Source organism: Temnothorax nylanderi, unplaced genomic scaffold (genome assembly GCF_030848795.1).
Source record: "Temnothorax nylanderi isolate EJ_2023f unplaced genomic scaffold, tnyl_v1.0 TNYL_tig0447_pilon, whole genome shotgun sequence".
In the NCBI taxonomy this organism is placed as follows: Eukaryota; Metazoa; Arthropoda; class Insecta; order Hymenoptera; family Formicidae; genus Temnothorax; species Temnothorax nylanderi.
In genome coordinates, this window is record NW_027249509.1 from 39628 (window position 1) to 62930 (window position 23303).

Consider the following 23303-nt stretch of genomic DNA (forward strand, 5'->3'; position numbering starts at 1 on the left):
AAATACTATTCTTAACAGAATTACAGTAATGCTGCTCGATCTGTTATGCAATGCATATAGAATACTATTACGTAGTGCCAATACCAATTTGTTGAAACCGTTTGTCAAACGTTTGACCTTTCGTTGCTGCTAACTGTGCATTTATGGACCGCAGTACATATCAATTGATTTATGTCAATTACGTTGACGATACGATTGTATAAAATTTATCTTAATAGTAGATATATATTTACTACTACTAAAATTAAGATTCTTACTTTGCCACACTTTTTTGTTATATCATTAAAGTCAATAATAAAAAAATTAACCGTGTGGAAAGCTTTTGACGAGATATATTTTAAGCAAAGCATAATAATTTCGTCGTTTAAATTAATGAACGATAACAACGAGCAACAATATAGCGATAATTAATATCCAATTAAGAAATTAAGCAAGTGACGTTTTTTTATTAGATACATTACAATAAAAAAAGCCTCTTGTAATGTAAAGAGGCTACCCAAAAATTGCATCTCGTAAATATTATACGGATGCGGTTAAAATTTTTATCTGGGTTTCAGCAACAGTACTCTCACTAAACGATCATTGAGCACTTTGCTCCCCAAAGACAAGGATAAGCCTTCTCGTTTCCTTGGCCTTATATACGCTAACTGTGATATTCTGCTCACGAGAAAGTATTGCCATCTTTTGGCGGACTAGGAAACTACAAGGTATATACAGGGTGGACTTAAAATACTCATCATTATTAATCATTACTTTACCTATATATCTTATAAAAAATAGAGTATAATTATATGAAAATTCTTGTCATTTTTGTTTTTAAAGCAATAATAGCAATAATGACAATTTAAATAAAAAGCTGTTGATTCAACTGTTAATTTAAAATTGAATATTTAAGGAGATATGATCACTGAGATATAAGTATGGAAAAGGCACTGACTCGACTGGCGCGAGCCGAGAGAGAGGTAAATTCGTGGGATCGCTGTCTCTGTCATGCAGTTCGTGTGACAAAGATAACTATATAGCTCTCTCAATAATATGAGCATGCGTCTTGTACAGAGAGAGATCCCACAATGTCTATCTGTCTCAGACTCGTTTTTCGCCTACGGGCGTAGCATCGTAGTGCCCACTCCATACTTATATCTCAGTGGGTATAATCGATTATTTGTGGAGGTAGATAGCGAGAGGGATACGCTTATCCCCTTATGTATTAGCAATACCAACATAAATTATAAAAATTTTTTAATAATAAAAAAAGCTATTTTATAATTTATTATAATAAAAAGGTAACAGTCAATGCCAATTTTTAATTCCAAATAATATTAATGTTAATATTATTAGAAAATATGAATAATTTGATGTTTTGTGTTCGAAAATTATTGATCATTTGACAACGTTGCATTTTTGAAAGTGGGAAAAAAGACATGTAGTTATATTTTACAAATTAAATAATTTTTTTGAAAAGCAACTATGTGTCTTCTTTACACTAATTGATTCATCTTATTATTCTATACATAAAAGTGTTAAAGTACACTTACCAAAAAATGAATAGTTTACGAGTTAATTTATATTTCATATCAAAATGTACCAGAATAAAGTATAAAATATCTCGTAAACTATTAATTTTTTGATAACTCTAGTTTAATACTTTTATATGCAGAATAACTAGAAGAATCATCTTATGTAAAAAAAATTATACAATTCTATTTAAAAAAATGGCGATAACTTTTATGTGACCTTAAAAAATCGCTTTTTTCGAAAAATTGATTTTACCATTATTTGTGTCTTTTCAGACGATACTTTCGTCTGGAACATTTTTATTTTAAATGCTTTCTTTTCAAAATATTCAAGTGTCTCAATTTAAATGCCTCATTCTGTATAAAACTCTAACTTTAATTTTTATTTTTTTGGAATTAAACTACATGATCAATCGGCTTGAAATTTTAATGTGATATTAGTTTTACTTTAAATAATATTTTGTATAAGTTTTAAACAGGTCAAAGTATTTTGATTAAATGTTGAAATGACACAGAAAGTCACTTCAATTCTTCGAAAATTTTTTTACTCGTCAAAATTACGAGAAGCCATCTCTCTCTCTCTCTCTCTCTATCGCTTATACGATTTGCAGACTTCCCTGCCTTGAATCTCGATGGCTAGAATCTATAATTATTATTTATGCAACTGCATAAGTGTACACACGCGCCAAATTCATTATTCTCATGTCATTAGTGTCATGAAAGCCATGACAACCGGAATGTACATGTAACTATTATTTGAAGTTCGTATTTATCCATGGTAACAACGAGTGGACGAGCTTCAATCGTAGGCACTAATTTAGGCATTGTAGAGCTTTAATACGGCTATCCTAGTTGAAGATCTATCCGTATGGGACGTCACGCAATTGCAGTGAGACCCGGCATTACTAATACGTTTTTAATTTGCCATCATTACTGGTTGATATAGACGCGAGCATTGTAAGACTTATTCGGAATACGGTTTCCGTTATACCTCCGAAATATTCGGCCGACGATAGCTCGGTAGACCTCCTTTACAAACTCTTTCTCACGACACTCACAAGACTTTTCTCAAAAGTGTTATTTCTACTTTGATATACATGGAAATAATTTTGTAAATTTTTACCGATTTATAAAATAAATTTAAATAAAGAATCGCAAATATAATTGAAAATATGAAGAATAAGAAAGTATTTTTTCTTTTTTTTCTATTTTGGAATCCTTAATCGCATGTGATTAAGTGAACTACTCACTCATGCGATTTCTGACATTGACGAGAGCGACTTCATTTTTTATATTAGCATATTCTTCATATTCATAATCATGAGACCGGAATTCATGGATTATCGCTGTATTGAACGAACCATCACGCGAGATAAGATTATCTGATTTTTATAATGCCATTAAATATTTTATATTACGTACGATTTGTTCTTGCATTGATCGATCATTTCCGTCGCATTATCAGAGATAACAAATAGTCACGCGCAATTCCATGCAGCCCATCGGTCAATATTCTTTAAGATAAAAATATTTATTATTAATTATATGTAATTTCATAATTCGTAAATAATCTTTAATGTTATAAAAATAATGTTATAAAAATAAAATGTGATTTTTTTTGGGTACCAAATGAGAAAAGATTAATCGTATATATAGGTGATGATATTAATATCACTCTTGAATTTTTCAACAAATAAAAACAGAAAAAACTGCTCAGAAAAAATCTACATATAAGTATAAAATATTCGTATGTTTGTATTTTAATTGTAATCAATGTTTTACCGAATTAATTGGTGACTGACCACGAACGAACGACTAGATCTACTTCGCGAAAGAGCGAAAAGCTGTTGAAACTGTCACGTGAATCTAATCTACGGACATGGCACATGACATCACGCATGCTCTCCTCGGGAGGACCGCGCGCGCATACATGTAATGTAATAATGCTTCAATTTCATCGTTCCGCATAATGAAAGATGCCACTGGAGATACGGCAATTTGCGTAATAGTTGACCGTTAGATCGGAGGCCGCTCCGCGACAACCTAGAAACCGCAGAAGGATAAATCCCGACCTTACGAGACGTCGCGATTTTTATCATGGATGCCGAGTAGAGCGAGTCCTATGAAAGATTCGATGAGATCTTGCAAAGTAACGCGATTATTTTTCGTTACTTTCCATTTTACGTCGACGCCAAATGTTGATAGCCGATTGAGGCATCGATAACGGGTACGAACTTCAAATCTTCATAGAATTTCTAATCAGTACCGGACTCGTACGCGTTAACAAAAACGCTGTTGTTTGTAATAGATTTCTCACGGTTCTTTATTGTAATATATAATTAAGCTGTTTAAGCGTCTTTAATGCAGACGGCATAGATTTTTTAAAGAAATTAATGGCCCAGGCAACACGCATCTCTAGTGAAAAAATGTCTCATATTTTCTCAGAAATTTTATAAGAATTTCTCATATTTTAAATTTAGGAAAAATTCTGAAAAAATATGTATAATTTCTCAGATACTTTCAGAAATAATTAAATGAGAATTTTCGGAAAATTTCAGTATTTGTATGTACTAAAATTTTTGATAAATTGCGTAGATTTTCTCATATTTATTAAGATTTCTATAAAGATATGTTAACGGGAAAAATCTGAAATATTTCATTATTATTATAAGTACGAGGGTCGGTACGAAAGTAATGCCTCAATCGTAATTTTTTTCTTTCGAATCTGGCGCCATAGAAAATTTTGCATTTCACTGAGTTGTTATTTGAAGTCTCTAGTTGCATTATGTTGAGTGGTGTTGTGATCAGTTACGTTAGTGTGTCACACGAACAGTTCAAACTGGTGTGTGTTTTAGATACGCGTAACAGACAAGGACGATGATTAAATTTCTTACCGTGGAAGAAGACTTAAGATATATCATTAAGACGTCATATCGCACATCGAGAAGAATACTGTCACAAAAATTTACAATTTTTAGGAGAAAGGAAAAACGAAAATTTAATTGAATTTTTTTTAATTGTGAGATAACTAACGAAATTACAATTACGATATTTTTTTATAATGACACTTATACTGTTTCTTGAAGAAATCTGGTATGATTCTGAAAAGAATTCTCACTCAAGACTTCCACCAATCGGTTGGAAAAGATTCCAGCCTTTTTTGAAATGCGTCATATCATTGTTCTTGTCATCAATATAGTTATGTTTTTATTAAATTTATATAGGCTTTAAAAGTAGAATAAATATGAAGTAAATTACATTTTTGAAGAGATAAATGTATTATACAATTAGTACAAACGTAACAAAATAATGAAGTATTAATAAACTACGAAACAACGTCTAAAAAAACATAGTAATTATTAAAAAATTAATTTAATTGAATTAATTAAATTATCAAAAAATAAACTCGTAAAAAGTACGATAACATTTTGGAATATAATTGTCTTTGAGAAAAGTTCTCGAATTTCAGATTTCTTTTTGTTTCTTATAAATAACTTTTGAAAGTATGCTGGTTGTAGTTCTAAATGGGCAGCGGTAGATTTTGATTTTCTCCTATTACTTAGTATTTTTTTGTAATTTTGCTGAGAGAAAAGATGTTTTAAAAAAAGAGATAGTATAAGGATTATTTTTTTCTACTTTTATAATTTTAATTATGTCATTATTGCAATCTCATTCTCAGTTGTTTTTGAAAAATTGTTGCCAAGTAAATTTGCTAGAAAAAGATTTACTTATTTTGTAGTAGAAGACTGTCACAATATTTTCAAGTTGTGACGTTGTTCCAGTAGAAATACTGCGACACTCACTGTATTTATTCATTTATGACCCTATTCATCCAGCAACTGCAACTTAATCGGTTTAAAAGAATAAGAGTACGATATATATGTCTCGATTTGGGACATTGTGTTCACTGGGAGGAGATAATTTTTCAGCTGTGATTAATTATAGAAGCGATTCTGGGGAATTGTGTTCAAGAATACAGAAATGGATGAGAAATGAAGATTTTTTAAAATTAATTTTAGGTAAATCTCTTAGCGCAAAAGTATCTCGGTAAATAATGTCATTTCCTTTTCTAATTACGTGAGCTCTAATTACGGAGTATCGATGTTTCTGAAGACTTTTCGAGTTGTCTCTACGTTGCATAAGTAACTGTAAACAACTGCAAGACAACGATTTTTTTTTCGAGAAATAAGTTTGTGGAGTCCTTCACTCATCAAGGATCAATACGTAGAATTATACATATATACTATGAAGCTATACGAGCGATAGGAAAGTAATCAGAGAGATAACGAACATCTATACAAAGTGTGTTATACAAAGGTAGCACGACACCCGCGACTTATTATCATTCGCCTTATCTGGATACAGTATTCAAGGAGGGACAACAGCGGCGCGAAGTTCGTAAAAGCCTGTAAAAGTTCTTATACACTGTCCTGTTGTTATAATAAAATTTATAACTCACTTTTACATTAAAATTCAATGTGAGTTACATTAAAATCCAATCCAAATGCATATTCCTGTGTGGGAATATATATATATATATATATCTCCTTAGTGAAATAATTATTTTTTACGAAACGATGAGCCCGTATACTTGAAGATGACCCCAATCAGCGAAATATTCTGTGAAAGAGTAATTATTTCGATGGAAAGCCATTTACCGTTTGAAATCAAATGTATTCTGCTCGTATTCGCATATATTCTCGTGTCGTTATTTTGTTTGTCGCATTTTATCTTCTCAATCAGAATTATCTGATTCTAATAAAACTGCTTTAACAAAAATCTTTGTTTCGCGATTGGATACTTGACGTATTTTGTTCCGTGCTTCGCGCCGGATATGTGTACGTAAAATATAGCGGAAGAAAATTCATTGTTCCGCAGATAATACGCGGGTGACGAATATAATTGGGGTTTATCGCGTAATTCACGAGCTACGATTATGATTTATCGAACGCCAGCGATTCGCTGCATCGCGCGTAATTACGCGCGACCAATATTGACTTCCCGTTGTTTCGTTACGCGCTTTTCTTATCTCTTCTTATCTCACGTGGCAATCCGGAATTACGTGCGCCTTTCAATTTACAACACGTACGGCATCCGTTGCGTATGGAAATAGCCGCGAAAAATGCGTTGAAATATTATAGTTACGTTCTCCAAATGAATGCGCCGTCGAAAATCATCGCGGTATGGATCGAAGATAAAAATAGTATACTAAAGATAAGATTTGTCTACGAAACGTATCTTAAAAATGTCATTCATGGGCCTTATACATACATATATATATATATATATATATATATATATATATATATATATATATATATATATGTATATATAATCGTTATCTGCAGCTCATTTCCACGTCTTTTTGCTGCTTCACTTCCGTCATGTTCATTGGATCAGCGTGACTGCCAGCGGAGATCGATTCTGCATGACAGCCTAGAGAGTGTCGCAATCACGTGCCGTATACCTGCGCGACGATTCCGCGATCAGGTATACGCATGCAAAAGCAGCCGTGTCGCGCAAAACCGCCGGCGACACAAAAGAGACAGCGCTCTATCGCAATCCGCTCTTATCTGCTGACAGAAGATCGTCACGAGTTCTGATTCCCTCTCCTCTTTCCATACCCGCCTCCCCTACCTCCTTACGCACTCGCGAAGGTGGGATTTATTCGTTGTGTCGGATCTAGTGTCGGATCAAATCAGTCGCGAGCATTGTACCTGTGTGACTGGTGGAGTAGGGCTGGAGGCTTAATTCGTTGCGCGGAGCTGCCTATACGTGTCCATAATTCACAAGTTGATTAGATTTTCAACGAGGTTTGTTCTTTTTTTTTCTTAGATTACGAAAAGAGAGGTGTTCTTCAATAAAATTGCCTTTTAGAGAGTACGATCCGCACAGTTAACGTATCCGGAAATGTGTTGCGTTCTCCAATCGCGTTCGCCAATCGCGAAAATCGTCTAATTAATCAGTCGCGCGATAACGAGATAAACTCGCAAATAGCTTCTAAAGGCGGCTGCTTCGTTAGCTGTCTTCCTTTATATTATTATAATCGTTATTGTTTTCAATGATTTCAGCTAGAGCATATACGTGCGAATACATACGTGCGTTGTCTGTACATAATTAACATGCTCATTTGCGTTTTCTTGTTTGCTCGCCGTGCCTTGACGTAGTTATTGACACTGTTGAAAAATCTTAATTAGTCGCCTGTCGAAGGCGACTAATGAACCGAACAACAGCGTATCTGTGTTTGAAGATGTGCCCGAGCGTACATAATAAATATAACGCCTGAAGACGGCGCGCTTCCGTTCGCTATACTTCACCGACGCCGACGCTCAGAAATGATTTACATTTTTCGACATTTTCTCGCTTTTCCCGTTTTGCTTCAAAGCCGCAGAGACTCGTGCGAATATTTTGACGTATCTCAATGCGATTTAAACGTTTCGGATAAGGCAAAGATAATTGCCGGTGCTCAGAATTTGAGGATTTGACGGTAGAGTACTTCTTTTCTCTAATCATCCCTATAATTTGGCATTATTACGCGATGCACAATTATCTCTAAAAATACATTTTTCGACATTTTTTCAGAAAAACGCTTTGGCATAGTCATCTAAATTGCAATTCATCTGGTATAGCTTCCCAAAGCAGTAAATTGTAGTAAATTTTTTTATTTTTTAATGAAGTTAGAGGAGTAAAGCTCCAAAAAAATCACGTAGTTAGCTCATAACCCAGACAGATAAAAGACGTCATAAAGACACCTTAAAGACATCTTTAATGCCTTTCAAACATGCGCGCTGTCTGGGGAGGGTCCCGACTTAACGCGGGAAGTGGCGTCGGGCCATTTCGCGCGGACGGCATTTCTCCGCGTCACCTTTCGTAGGAATTTTATCTTCGGGCTTCCCGCGTAGAGAGGAACCATTATCTCCGCCGGTTGCACACGTAACGTAAAACGTAACTGATACCGGGTCGACCGCCGTCGGACGTTGGTCCGCATACCCGACACGCTGGATTGATTCGAACGAGCATCTGCCGCGCGTACAATGAGCAAGCTTGTCGTTCGCGTTTCCTCCTCTCCCGTTGTGTCGCCGCGTTGTCGTCGTTCGTAGCTTATTGTATTGTGTTTGGCCCATGGCTCGTTCCACACACGCCACGTTGAATCGGACTCAACGGCGAAGTCGTAAAGTCCGCGATAGTAGCGAGACGCGCGCCCAGTCGCGCGGTACCCATTGTGCTCGCTTGAATTCGCTTGTATGAACGTTACGTACGTTACGTAATTATTTTTCTCTTTCTTTTTGTTTTTTTCCGCAAAAGTGCGCGTAACGCTTATCGTCGCGGTAGTGCTCTAACTGAACGCGACCTTGCGAGAACGTATACATATTATACTATCAGTGTGAGTCGAGGATTTTTACGCTATTTCTATATCTGTCCGTGCTCATCGTGCGCGGACCTCACACCTACAGCTTAGCGATTCAATAAATCTGCAATCTGTATTAATTAAATATTATAAGATAAATCGCTCACGAATGGTCCAAAAGTGACAACGATTTAAATTCGTTTCGTCAAGCAAGAGAGCGATCGTATCCTCGCAGGATCTTTGTTGCTTTCGAACGACTTGCTGATAATAATAATCGAACGAAGTGCTGGCGAGGCAATCACGTGAACCTGTTTTCGCTTAGATCTATGTAAAACACGTACATTTCTGTAAATTTATATTTTAATTCTTTTAAGTTCTGGACTTACGCCGCTTGCGAACTGATCGATTCAATGAAACACCTTCGATTTAATTGAAATGACAATCTTGAGTTTAGATCTCAATCTGGATCGAATTATGATGTTTATTCTGAATATTACGAGTCATCCGGAATTCCCATGCGTTATATATTAGAAACTTGCTTCAACGTTATTAACGCGAGATAATCGATCATAATTGAGTAAATGATATGCTAAGTTGGGATAATATATTAATAATTCACACGGATGAGTAATATTTAAAGCTTAATTGAAGAAGCGTACAAGCATTTGCTGCTCGAGAAACTTTATTTTTTTCTTGTGCCGCACACAAAAAAAAAAGAAATGTCAAATCAGCACTGATATATTTGTACATGTATACGCAAGAATATATAATTTTCTTATAAGAATTTCAACTTTTTATTTCAACTCTTTTTTTCTTGATTGAACTATATAAAACTTCGTTTAACTATATAAATGATTTCATTCAAGCAAGTTTTCTTCGTTTAATGCAATATAATCTTATTTCAAGATTATATATTCTTGCGTATCAGTGTTGATTTGACACTTCCTTTTTCTCTTGTGCCGCAAAATATATGGTGGTCTATTCGTTACATTCTCATAAAACATTCGGATAACCAGAGTATAACTATACAGAGTGATCCTGAACTAGTCGGTCAAAATCAGGGATTCGATTGGGCTCGTCATAAGGATGAAAAAAGTTCCCATAAACGTTAGTCCAAAAACGCATCCGAGATCGCATTATCAACAACTGCGAAATTATAAGAAATACGCCAGGAATCTTTGAGCGTGTCAGATATTCAATGGTTAGACGGATAGAAGCGTGTGTTTTAGTTAACGATGGACATTTTCAACAACTTCTGTAAATAAAAATAAAGTTTTTCCTTTCATGGCCTTCCATTTTTCTAAATCAGGTAGATATTAATAATTAAATGAGTCGTAACTCCTGCGGGATGCGTTTTTGGACTAAGGTTTATAGGAACTTTTTTCATCCTTATGACGAGCCTAATCCAATCCTTGATTTTGACCAACTATTTCAAGACCACCCTGATATCTACTGATTGTTTTTTTTTTCCTTGTGATTGCCTATGTCACAGATTGTGCATCATGTCATAAAATATCTTGTTTTTCTTCTTCTTCCTCTTTGAATAGGCTTGAGCCTGTTTTTACTATTTTTTCTTTTTATGGCGCCTCTTGTTGATGTCCAGCTGTCCTTCTAGCCACTTTTGGTGGTCTGTCTGAGGTTCTTTTGGATAATATGGCTTTCTGTTTCTTGCCATCTTTACAATTCTGATATTTTATCCATTCTTTTCATCCATTCTTGATACATGTTCCAGGCTCGTTTTTTTACCCTATCCATCTGACGACGTCCTGGATGTCGCTTTTGTTATTTCTTTGTTTGAAATTCTGTCTCTGAAGATGTATCCCGTAGGTAATGCTTCTAAAGCGGGGAACACAGACTTTTGTATAACGCATAATACGTAAGCATAAGAAAACTGATTGGTCTATTTCCTTATGCACATGTGTATGGACCAATCAATTTTCTTATGCTTACACATTATGCGTTGTGCAGAAGTGTGTGCTCCCCGCTTAAGTATACTTTTCATTTCTGCAGTACGGACTATGCAACATAATCCGTACTGCAGATTAGGCTCTTGGTTTTGCAGATATCTATGGTTTTCGCTGCGTAGGTCATTATTGGTCGGACACAGGTTTTATTATCCTGATCTTGGCCTCTTGGTTTCATACAAGTGGTTGTTTTGATGTATCTATAAGATCTTTCAGGCACATTCTTATCGCTTTGTTGGTCTGGTTTTGATTTTCCTGTCCTGATTGGCAGATATTTCTATTCTCAGTATAGATATCACCCGTTGCATATTTCTATTCCCAAGCAAGATATCACCCGTTACATTGTTCTCGTTAGATATTTGTTGTTTTCTCCGATTGTTATCGTATCGCTCAATCGACGTGCGCTCTTTTTTTTCGAATAACTCTTGTCGAGCGTGATATCTCGCGAAGCGTAATCTCACGTAGTTAGTAGCTATAACGACAAGTATATGTATATGTATATGTATATGTGAAGAACCTGTTGCCCCCGAGTTTATTAGGGTTACAACCTAATCAGCAACCATAAGTGGTTATCTCTTCTCCCCCTTTCTTTCGTCTAGTTGGATTCGTTATACTCTCATTCTGTACATTTTCTCTAGGCAATTATTCACAAAATATAATAAACTTCTGTTTTCAATTGTTCTCTGTTCTCACTTCCTCTCTTTTTTTGTAGCGATGAGCGGAGATGTGACATTGTTAAAATGCTACAATTTGTCTACTTTCGCTGTACAAATGTATCGTCATAAAACTTGAACTCATACAATCTCACAGGAAACCAACGCCCGTCCGCCATCAATTCACCACAGCTTTAGCTATTTACCACATTTTCGCACGCAATGTTACATTCTACGATTACGCTCTCAGCCACATTCGATGATGAGAATATTGAACGTTATTGTACATATATCTATACTTAAAATTTTTTGTCATTTAATTAAGCAGATTAGACTTTATTTTATGGCAGACTATTTTTTGCCACAAAATTAAAGAAAAATTTTTTTACAATATTTTTAGAAAATGTGCAGTGAATTGTTCGCATATTTCTTAATAAATATAGCACATTTAATAATTTCTTGTGACGATTACGATAACTTTGGTCCCCTGATTTGACGATGGTTTCTGGTAGTATTTTTTTACGCTAAACAAAAAATTATATATGTCTTATAAGGCTAACTGCTCTAATTTTCGAGATATACAGTGTTAAAATTAAAAATAAAGGAACAATTGCGATAACTTTGGCCTCTGAAATGTGTGGTTTTTGGAGGAATTTTTGGCGAGGAACACGGAAAAAATAGTAAAAAAATTCTATGATTAATATTTGTCTCTATTTCCAAATTTTAATTTCAAGTTTTTAGAAATATAGGTTTCGAGTTAGATTGGTTTTTTTATGCGGGGGCTCCCCCGCAAGTGGATTACGATTTACTTTTAAAAAACGTAAACAACGTAAGACATTAAGTCCACCCCACCCTGGCTTGCTTATAGGGCAAAGCAAGGTCTATTATTGTACGGTTCGAGTTTTCAACTTTCCATGCGAACCGAGGTCCACCCTCACCCACCCCCGCCTACATGTGTACGGTCTATACGGTCTATACACACAATCGAAGTATTATTTAAAAATTTACATGATTTATTTTTAACTTTAACACACTGTATATCTCGAAAACTAGAGCGGTTAGCCTTATAAGACCTATATAATTTTTTGTTCAGCGTAAAAAATACTATCAGAAATCATCGTCAAATCAAGGGGCCAAAGTAATCGTGCCAATTTCTTGTTAATATCAATCATGAAAGATATGTAGAGTCACACAAAAATTTTACTGTTAAGTTTACCCGTACTCTACATTTTAATATCGATTGACGTAACAATATTAAAAATATTAAATAAGTGAAGTATGGGAGAGAGTTGTCCTTAATATACACTGTGAGCGTGCATCTGCACGTGCAATAACGAGACAAGCCACTTAGCCAATTGCAGACTCTCGTGCGATCAAGTAATAAGAGAAGGACTTGCGACAGGCGCGGTATTAAATTTAGCAAGCTTCTAGACAGAAATTTTGCTGAACTACTGCTCGCCTAGAATGTCCTCCTGGTATTGTCTTAAAACAATATATTATATAACATATTGTCTAAATTGATCTTTAAACTGATATTTTGACGTTAAATTGCAATGAAAAGGATACATTGTCGCTTCAGAAATTACGGATGAGTAATGGAATGAGTACGTTAACGAAAATTCCGGTCGAAGCGATCAGACCTTGAGATGTTAATTAGTCGAGTCGATAACACGTTAGTGTTTCAATGTCCTCTTTATAATTAGCCACGGGCAATGGTGCCCCGATAAGAAAGTCGTTAAAATTGCTTAGAAGAATGCTAATCTTCGATACTTAAAATTGCTTAGAAGAATGCTAATCTTTCGATATTTGCAGTTAATGAAGCTAGGCTTACTCACGGTGTAAGATAGCTTCAAAGAAGATATGGATGGATGCCGTATCGAAAAATGTTTTAAGAAACGTTAGTTGATGTTAATAATTCATTTAGTTAATTTCTTTTATGATTCCTTATCGAACGATTACGAAGACTGCTACTGTGAGAAGAAGATTATACTGTTTTCCGCCATGTTTCGGAGAAACGTCATTTTAGCATGCGTGACACATTTTTTGCGGACGCATCTTCGATTTCTACGAATTTTCTAAAATTCTATAGGTTTTTCGAATTGCTTGTTATGCCATCTAAGACTTTTCGCTTTCCTCCTCTCGAACTCGATACGCACAGTTTATATAATGCTAATTATCGGACCGCATTTGAGAACAAACGTAACGTCAGCGTAACGTCGGCGCCACTTTTTTTTATCCGAGTTGACGAACCGCGATAAGAGCGAGAATTTAACCCGGCGCGGCGAGGGTGTGCCGACGCGAGTGTAACACTTTTATTCACGTACATATTTATGGAGCGTCTCGCTTATCTGGCACTCCTGTTTACCCTCGCGTCTCCGCCTACTACGTGGAAACAGAGCGCCGCGGCCGTAAAACTTTTCGTTTGAACTTTCGGCGATCAGATTGCGTCGGGTATATAATGACTATTTTAAATACGATAAATTTAAACGACGATTAAAATACATGCATTTCCCGTGTTGCATTTTGTGTGGCGGAATTTGTGTTTGTCGATAAATAAGCACGCGTACGTGCTGAATTCGATAGCGATTCCTCAAATGTCGTTCCTGTGAGAAAATCTTCGATCTTTTAAGCGCGGGAGAAAAAGAAGAGTGTGTTTGCAAATCAAATATTGGCGGTTTCCCCGTCGACAAGGAAAGTCATTTATCACGGTTTTCCGCGTTCTTTTCTTTTGGTTCTTTTCTTTCTGAGTTTCGTCTCACTCTCGTAGTCGCTGCTTTAATTTGAATAAAAGAAGTTTGTGAATGATCTATTCGGAAATTTACTTTACAACTAGACATCACAGACGCGCGCTTCGCGCGCGCTATTTAGCTTTTATACTATTACTATTACACTATTAACCCTTGATACATAAAACTGTCAAAATATGCGATGACAGATGCTCACGAAGTCAGTGCAATGAGAGAACCAATCAGCATCGTGGAAAAATGTCAACAATACAATTTCTTACACGGCTTTTTTATAAGCGGATATATTGATTTTAGTCTGCTCCGTTTTTCACGTGTAGTTTTACACTCCGTGTAGTTTCTTTTAAATATATACAGCAGGATTTTCTGCTATTTGTACTGATTCGTTTACCTAGCAGAGATCTAGAGACTGTTTCTTTTATTCATTTTATTAAGATCTTACAAATATGTTAATTAACAGATATTTAAAATATGTAAAACTGATGTTTCATTGTAGTGGCACGGTGACCTCGTTTTTTATTTCGCATATTTTTGTGACGTATTTATTGATCGATAATAATGTGCGTGTCGTGCTAACAAGACGTGACTACAATTGCTTTATCTTGTATCAATGTTTGCTCGATATCTCGTCGATTAAGATTCACGATTCACCCCTCCTACAGTTTTAATGTGTCTCTTTTACTCGCGTTTTTTCTATATTTCTTAGAAATAATTAGCAAAAAAAAATATTTTAGTTTGATAAATTGATTTCGCCGTATTAATATTTCCGCTAAACAGTATTACTCAAATTGCAACTTTGTAAATTTATTTGGACGAGACGTACGGCACGTTAAAATTATAATTTTCAGGAAGTTAAATAAAAATCGCAACTTTATGAGCAACATAAAAATAGCTCAGTCGCAAAAGGTACGGTTGTCATGCACCATACCTTCGTTATTTTCTGTTATATTTGATATAAGCTGCAATTTAGAAGAAATATTGTTTTTCTTGTCGCAGGATAAGGATTAAATTACTTTGAAAATGGGGGCGATGTTCAGGAGCGAGGAGATGGCCCTTTGCCAGCTGTTCATTCAGCCGGAGACGGCTTACCTTTCTGTTTCCGAACTTGGAGAAACCGGTACGGTGCAATTTCGTGATGTAAGTTGAATTAAGTGTGATCTTCTCCATCGATGACTTTATTTAATGTAATTAGACTGACTAGTCTGTAACTACTTATGATGATTTGAATATGTCAGCTGATGCGTTTAAAGTTATTTTAAAATTATGTTTTTTGTTTTGGGGTGAGAAATTCATCGTCTGTTATCTTATTTATTATATTTTATAATAATTATTATGGAGAAAGGGAGAAGAGAAAGCGTTTCTTTCTTAAACAATATTAAATTTCTATATCAGTTAGCATAGGTAACTGCAGAAATGCCGCAACTGATCTGTTAACTGCAGAAATATTTAATTTTAAGAATATAAGAATTCTATCAAACTATGAAATACGTTATTATACTTGTAACAATATTTGTTTAACAGATTGAAGTAAATGATTAGATATGGGATTAATAACTAGATATAGAATGCTATCTTAATTCTTTAACACCGAGACTTAAGTGTTATGTTTACCTAAACACCTAAAAATAATTTATTTAAAAAGTTACAAATTTTGTTTGAAAGTATTATAAATATTTTAATTTTACTACGTAAGATTTATATACTTTGTAGTATGTAAATTGTATATAATAAAATTAAAACATTCTAATACTATTATATAAAGAACATATAAATTTTGCGTGAGATATAAAACCATTTAATGCATTTTGAAGTTGCATATCCTGTGAACAGTCAGGTGATTCAATTTAAATGGACTGCACATAAGATTAATTTTAATGAACACATTAATGTTCCTGACTACATCGGAAACTAATCATATTAAATTTTGACGTAATGTCTAGCTGAACGGCGACTTGAATTATTTTCAACGGAAATTCGTCAACGAGGTCCGACGATGCGACGAACTGGAGCGCAAGCTTCGGTACATCGAGGCGGAGGTCAAGAAAGACGGTGTACCAATCCCGGATAATCTTACGGAACTACCGCGCGCGCCCAACCCACGTGCAATTATCGATCTCGAGGTAAAAAATTTCCTCCGAAATTCGTCGAAAGCTTGTTTCGACGTATACCGCGTAAAATAAATCTGAATAAAATAGCGTCAGGCCCGAATCCTCGTGTTTTTGACGATTTAACGATTATACGTTCGTAAAATGTGATGTATTAAAAAAAAATGTTTTACATTTTCTATGATGGAAAAAAAATATTTTTAGACAGTTACGTTACTATAAAATAGAAAGATGAAAGTTTTTTTTAGCACATAACAAGCATAAATGCGCCGCATATATATGCGAAATGAGTCAGCGTCAGTGAGTGTTTACGTTAAGGTCGTATTTTATGATAACGTTGAAAAATAACAAATGAGAATCGATATTCCAAAAACTCGTGCTTAATATTATTATTAATTGTGATTACATAAAAAAATAGCAGAATATTTTGTTATTTACAATATTGATATTCTCTTAAATTGCGTGTTTATTGTATGTTCGATAGTATGTTCGATATATCAATTGCATTCTCTCTCGCAACAGGCGCATCTCGAGAAAACAGAGAACGACATACAAGAGCTGAGCCAGAACGCGGTGAACCTGAAGAGCAACTATCTCGAGCTGACGGAATTACAACACGTGCTCGAGAAGACGCAAGCGTTCTTCACGGAGGTACCTAAAGTAGTTCAGCAGCTTTTGTTCGTAGCGCCGCCCTCCTTCGTGTAATTGATGTTACCGTTTTGTCGAAGAATCAAGATTCGTTTCTTCTTCTTCTATATCAACAGGAAGAAGCCAACGATTCGATCACCAAGGCGCTCATCAATGAGGAAGCACCGAATCCCGTCGTCTCGACTCGCGGACGTCTGGAGTAAGTTACAGTTTTACGGAATCATCACTCAAGCCGGTTCTCTCTCGCGTGTTAAATATACAACGTTAATATATTAAGCTCGCGTGTGTGACGTTTAATAATATTAAAAGGACGCTTTTGACGCCTTTGTATAAGCGACTCCCCATGCGAGTTCGCTATATACTTTTGTACGCGCGCTTATTCCAACGGGATTTGCCCTGGAATATAAAAACTTCCGCTATATTATTATACATATCTTATCTCTAAAGAATCATTTTAATTATAAATTTAATTATGTAATTAATTCATTGCGATAACATAAATTTGAAAAAAGTAAGTTGAAAAAATATAATGAATAATATTCTTGTGGGACAATTTTTTTGGATAACTTTGGACGTAATGAAAATGAAAATTAAGAAACTCTTTTAAACGAAAAAATTGCCTTTGATTTATTGCTTTATATAAATTGTATACAATTTTAGATAATGTGTGATAGATAATTTATTTTGTTATATTTGGGTTTATAGAAAAGAATTTTAGAGGTAAAGATTTCAGATAAACAATTTTCTCTTCAAATAATTTTGCTTTATATGACTTGTTTTCGAATGATAAAAATTCTTGTACACGGAGAGAATTTTTTGTTATATTTTACCCTTAAATTCACTACAAACTTGGGACAACTTGGTAAAACCAAGGAATTTTTAAAATATACAAAAGACATTTTACAAACAACGTGATAAAAATTACCATGCAGATTGGTAAATTTTGAAAAATTATTGAAATTTTCTAGATATATTTTAGTAAAATTAATCAAATATATTTTATATTTTAATGAAATAGATATTAATATTTCTTATTATGGTGGATATTAATCAGAATAGCTCACATAAAATTCTTGGTGGTACATGTTGTCCCACAACTACCATGATTTCAGGGTAAATTTTAAGAGAAAATTCTCTCCGTGTAGCATTACAATTAGAAGTGCGCGCGACAAATGAAATGATACCTACTGTTATACTTAGAATTAGTGTATGTCTACAAGCAACAATTATATGACGCAATAATGTATTACTTGATAAATTATGATGTTATAATGATATTTAATTTCTTGCAGATTTGTCGGTGGGGTAATAAATCGCGAACGAGTTCCAGCCTTTGAGAGAATGCTTTGGCGTATATCACGCGGAAACGTTTTTCTTCGGCAAACTGAACTTGATAAGCCGCTGGAGGATCCGGCTACGGTTAGCTTTCATCCTTATTTTATTTTAACACATAAAAATTACTTAATTTATTATATTTGCTAATCTTTATCGGTTATTTATACACTGAGAAAAAAAAATCGTAGATTCAAAGAAATATTATTTGATTCAACTAAATGCAGCGGTCACGGGCTGTCAAGCAAACATTTGTTAATTCAACAAATATTATATAAAATAAAATAAAATATTTCTTGATATTACTCACGTATATTTGATTTAAATATATTAATATTTACATTAAACAAATCACACCAACTAAACGAGTTTAGTCAAATTAACAACATTTTTTTCTCAGTGTACGCGTGAAAAAGGTGGCACACGCAATATCAAAATAAAACTAACGGACCTCGAAAAATTAATTTAGCTTCGCTTTAATACATGTCGCAAAATGAGAATGTTGCACGTTCATCGATGCGCTTGATCCTTTTTTTGCGATTGTTTTCAGGGCAACGAAATCTATAAAACGGCTTTTGTGGCATTTTTTCAAGGGGAACAATTGAAGACCCGTATTAAAAAAGTCTGCACTGGCTTCCACGCCTCGCTCTATCCGTGCCCAACCAGCCATGCCGAACGTCAGGAAATGCTGAAAGGTGTGCGTACACGGCTAGAGGACCTTAAATTGGTGAGATTGTTGTGTCAAAAGAAATTACAAATGTGTAATATTTAAATAGTATATTTACATAATAAGTACTTAATATGAATGTGTGTCTCCTATAAATGTACTGTTAGATCATAGTTTTATTATTAATATTAATTATTATTATGTGGTCCCAGAGAAAAATTTTCTATATATAATTATATGTAAAATGTGTCTATACATGTGTTTTCTTTCTCTTGCATAATCTTTGTTTGTATATACAAGAAAAATAATAAGATAAATAATTGAAAAATAATTGGAAAGATAGTTGTTGCATTATTTTTTTACACGAAGGTAAAATTGCGATTAGATTATATAATGTATATATATAAAATCATATTTTGTTTATAATTATTACATTTTTGTATATGATTATATCATATATTACATTTATATATGATGATGATGATATATATGTTTATATGTACCTATATGGACAATTTTTCCTCATTTTCTCAAGTCACTTTCTTATTAAAAAAACAATGTAAAAATCATTTTTTTAATTATTTTTTAATTCTTCTTTTTATTATTTTTCTTGTTTATACGTTCAGAGATTATACAAGAGAAAGAAAACATATATAGACATATTTTATACATATGTATATAATTACATATGAAAAATTTGTTTTGGGATTAATTTTATTTTTAAATATTACTTGGCAGATTTTAATTAATAACAACATATAATTAAATTGAGGAAATATTTTGATTAATATTTGATTATCTAATCTAGGCAATGAGGAAATGTCTTATTGTATCTGAATAACTTTTCTGCTAAGGTACTAAATCAAACGCAAGATCATCGCCAGCGTGTTCTGCATAACGTAGCGAAGGAATTACCAAACTGGAGTATCATGGTGCGAAAGATGAAAGCTATTTATCACACAATGAATCTGTTCAATATGGACGTGTCGAAAAAATGTCTCATCGGAGAATGCTGGATGCCTATTTCCGATCTCGGGACCGTACAAAATTGTCTTACAGAAGGATCGGTTAGTGTACATATACCTATAAAGAATATCCAATAAAATTATAACGTGGACTACATTCTTTTTGTTGCTTTATATATTTTAAAAATAAAAATAAAAGGATTTAAACGGTTAATGTTACGATAATTGACTAGACTAGAAGCAATATTGTGTTAAATAAAAATATAATTTTTTTGCCAGACATAATAGAAGAAATTTCATTTATTGTCAATAAAAAACTTAATAAGATTAGAAATTATACTTGAGTTAATATTTACAAGTGGATTATTAAGTTCCAAGCAGCTACGCTTATAGAAACAGCGTCAAATCCGTATTCTGCTAAATAACTTATAATTTGTTGCGAAGCAAAAAGTTTTTGTATTGTTACCGTCTCCTCAGAAGACAACATTTCGAAACACAAAGATATGATCTATTGAACAAAGGAATGTGGGGGTTATTTTTTTTAGCGACAATGTGGCAGCTCCATACCGTCTTTCCTCAACGTGATCCACACGGATGAAAATCCTCCGACGTTCAACAGGACGAACAAGTTTACGAGAGGCTTTCAAAATCTAATTGACGCGTACGGTGTGGCATCGTATCGCGAAGCCAATCCGGCACTTTACACTATCATTACGTTTCCCTTTCTGTTCGCCGTTATGTTCGGCGACGCTGGCCATGGTGAGTAAATCCGAGCGAGCAAGTGAAACGATGAACAAATATGTGAGAAATAGATATATATTTTGTCAAGTAATCGTTATCGGTACGTGACTTTTTGTGTTAGGGCTGATACTGACGCTTTTTGGTTTGGCTATGGTGCTAATGGAGAAAAAGATCAACGCGCAAAAGTCCGACAACGAAATTGGGAATCTATTTTTCGGCGGTCGTTACATCATCCTCCTCATGGGTTTGTTTTCCATCTACAGTGGTTTTATCTACAACGACATATTCGCAAAGTCAGTTAACATATTCGGATCTAGTTGGAGGGTCAGGTATTCGTACAACGACGTGAGAGATAACAAAACGCTAGAATTGTCGCCAAATAAGAACGAGAGTTACCTACAGTATCCCTATCCTCTGGGTGTAGACCCGGTTTGGGCTCTCGCTCACAACAAAATTGTATTTCACAATTCGTTCAAGATGAAGCTGTCGATTATTCTTGGCGTCGCGCACATGATCTTCGGCGTCTGCATGAACGTCGTCAATATGGTGTAAGTATCGTAATCTTGATGAAAGAAATTAAGATCCAGACAGCACGCATGTCCAAAATTGGGACATACATAAGACGTCTTGAAGACATCTTTGAGATGAAATATTGTCTAAAAGATGTCTTATGTCCTAATTTTTGACATGGTGCTATCTGGGGAGTGATTGCAAAAATTGTACTACTGTCGAAAGAAAATGTAGATGCGTTACATATATAATACACGTATGAATGTCGAGCAGGGTACGTCAAATTGTGTTCTGCGTTTCTTGAAGAAGAATTACGAAAGATTAAACGATATTTTTTTATGTGTACCTATTGCCATAATTAAATGATAGTTAAGGAGTATTAAGTGATATCTCGAGATAATTCGATAGAAAGCATTTCCGTGAATTCCTGTTCGCATAAAATACTTTTATTCTTTCCGAAGCAGGTTTGATCAAAGTTTTCGACGTTGATCGACGTTTTGTATATATCGCGCATTGTGACCTTTTTTCAGATATTTCAAGAGATATGCCAGCTTGTTCCTTGAATTTCTACCACAATTGCTCTTCCTTGTATGGCTATTTTGCTACATGACTGTCTTGATGTTTATTAAATGGGTTTTGTACGAGGCTCAGGCTGAAGGTAAATATTAATTTATCTTCAAGTAAGTGATTGCAATATACATATACACACATACATAATTTCTGTGACGTAATGTGATGCTTTGTAATGTAGATCCAAGACTGACACCAGGTTGCGCACCGTCGGTGTTAATTACATTTATTAACATGATGCTTTTCAAAGATGCCATTGTGCCTGATGAATGTTCCCAGTACATGTTCGAGGGACAGGATGTCTTGCAGATGGTTTTGCTTTTCGCCGCCCTCTTGTGCGTTCCCGTTATGCTATTCGGGAAGCCATTATTTATTCTATTTTCAAAGAGACATAGACCAGGAAAGATTTACGTAAGTAACTTGTTATTTTGCTTTGTACCGTTTAATTCCTATTACTTAATGATTTATTTTATTGTACTCATAATTTTTAATAATAAAAATGCGGCCTTTGATTTTTACCTTACACCATATAAGCGTCACTTGTACATATATACGAAATTAGTAATTTCAGCAAGCTATTAAGCTCATTAGATCATCGCAGATATCGGTGATATATGTATAAACAAAAATTTAGCATACAATAGCTAATAATATTAAACGTCTCGAGATTGATGGATCATAATATTAGATGAAATGGGAGAATTGGTGTTTTGTACTTAATCACAAATACAAATGAAACACTCGGCTGATGTTACACGCGTGTTGCTTGCCCAGAGTAACGGGAGTGCATCCCAGGACATCGAGTTGCAGGCCCAAGAACTGCCGGACGCTGGGACTAGCAAGGATGCAGCGGCGGATGATCACGGTCACGACGACAGCTTCAGCGAGCTGATGATCACTCAGATCATCCATACCATAGAATACGTTTTATCCACCGTTTCACACACTGCCTCCTATCTACGATTATGGGCCCTGTCGTTGGCCCACTCTCAGCTGTCAGAAGTGCTCTGGAACAGAGTGTTGCGAATAGGCTTAGGCGCCGAGGAAGATCAGTACATCAACAGTATTGTCCTATTTGCCGTGTTTGCTGTCTGGGCCTTCTTCACCGTTGTCATTCTCGTCTTGATGGAGGGCCTCTCGGCGTTTCTTCACACGCTTCGACTTCATTGGTACGTGTGACATACCAGGCTGTTTCAAAGAGGCTGCGCTTTTTTGATAAAGTGTTTCGTTTCAAGTGAAGTTAAACGAGTCCGAAACTGTTTAAGAAGGAAATTGTAGGGTACCTTTTAAGTGGGAAAAAAATGCAGATTATTTTCTAACTATTTTATTTAATAAGAATTGATTTTTAATTGGTTTCACATTTTCAACTTCAGCAAATAATATAAATCTTTTTTTTTGTATTAATTTCTAATGTTTAACTTCTAAAGTTTTTATTAATAGTTTTTCTGTTGATCTATTTACTGACGTGGAGTGCTAATTGATCAAATTTAGAGAATTAAGGCATTTTATTATCGTATCCTGCTGTCTTCTATTATCTACTTT

The 23303-nt window shown here is 34.6% G+C and overlaps 1 protein-coding gene and 1 non-coding gene across 5 annotated transcripts in view; one reads left to right on the forward strand and one right to left on the reverse strand.

The window, feature by feature from the left end:
- Vha100-2 (V-type ATPase subunit a family protein Vha100-2) overlaps positions 1–23303 on the forward strand; it is a 32544-nt gene that overhangs the window by 7230 nt on the left and 2011 nt on the right. Inside the window, exons 1-13 of one of the 4 annotated variants that reach the window (XM_071721952.1) lie at positions 7178–7327; positions 15220–15360; positions 16164–16343; positions 16851–16979; positions 17093–17175; positions 18269–18395; positions 18859–19035; positions 19830–20042; positions 20486–20699; positions 20803–21229; positions 21722–21849; positions 21943–22172; positions 22536–22930. In XM_071721952.1, the coding sequence (XP_071578053.1) occupies positions 15244–15360; positions 16164–16343; positions 16851–16979; positions 17093–17175; positions 18269–18395; positions 18859–19035; positions 19830–20042; positions 20486–20699; positions 20803–21229; positions 21722–21849; positions 21943–22172; positions 22536–22930 (2420 nt within the window). In that variant the 5' untranslated portion in view covers positions 7178–7327; positions 15220–15243. Of the gene's footprint in view, positions 1–7177; positions 7328–8737; positions 8899–15071; positions 15130–15219; positions 15361–16163; positions 16344–16850; positions 16980–17092; positions 17176–18268; positions 18396–18858; positions 19036–19829; positions 20043–20485; positions 20700–20802; positions 21230–21721; positions 21850–21942; positions 22173–22535; positions 22931–23303 lie in introns of those variants that run through there. The other 3 variants (XM_071721953.1, XM_071721951.1, XM_071721950.1) reach the window with 3 other exon arrangements.
- On the reverse strand, positions 493–615 carry LOC139782883 (U4atac minor spliceosomal RNA). The gene has a single exon (XR_011721040.1). It is a non-coding gene; the product is annotated as a U4atac minor spliceosomal RNA (small nuclear RNA).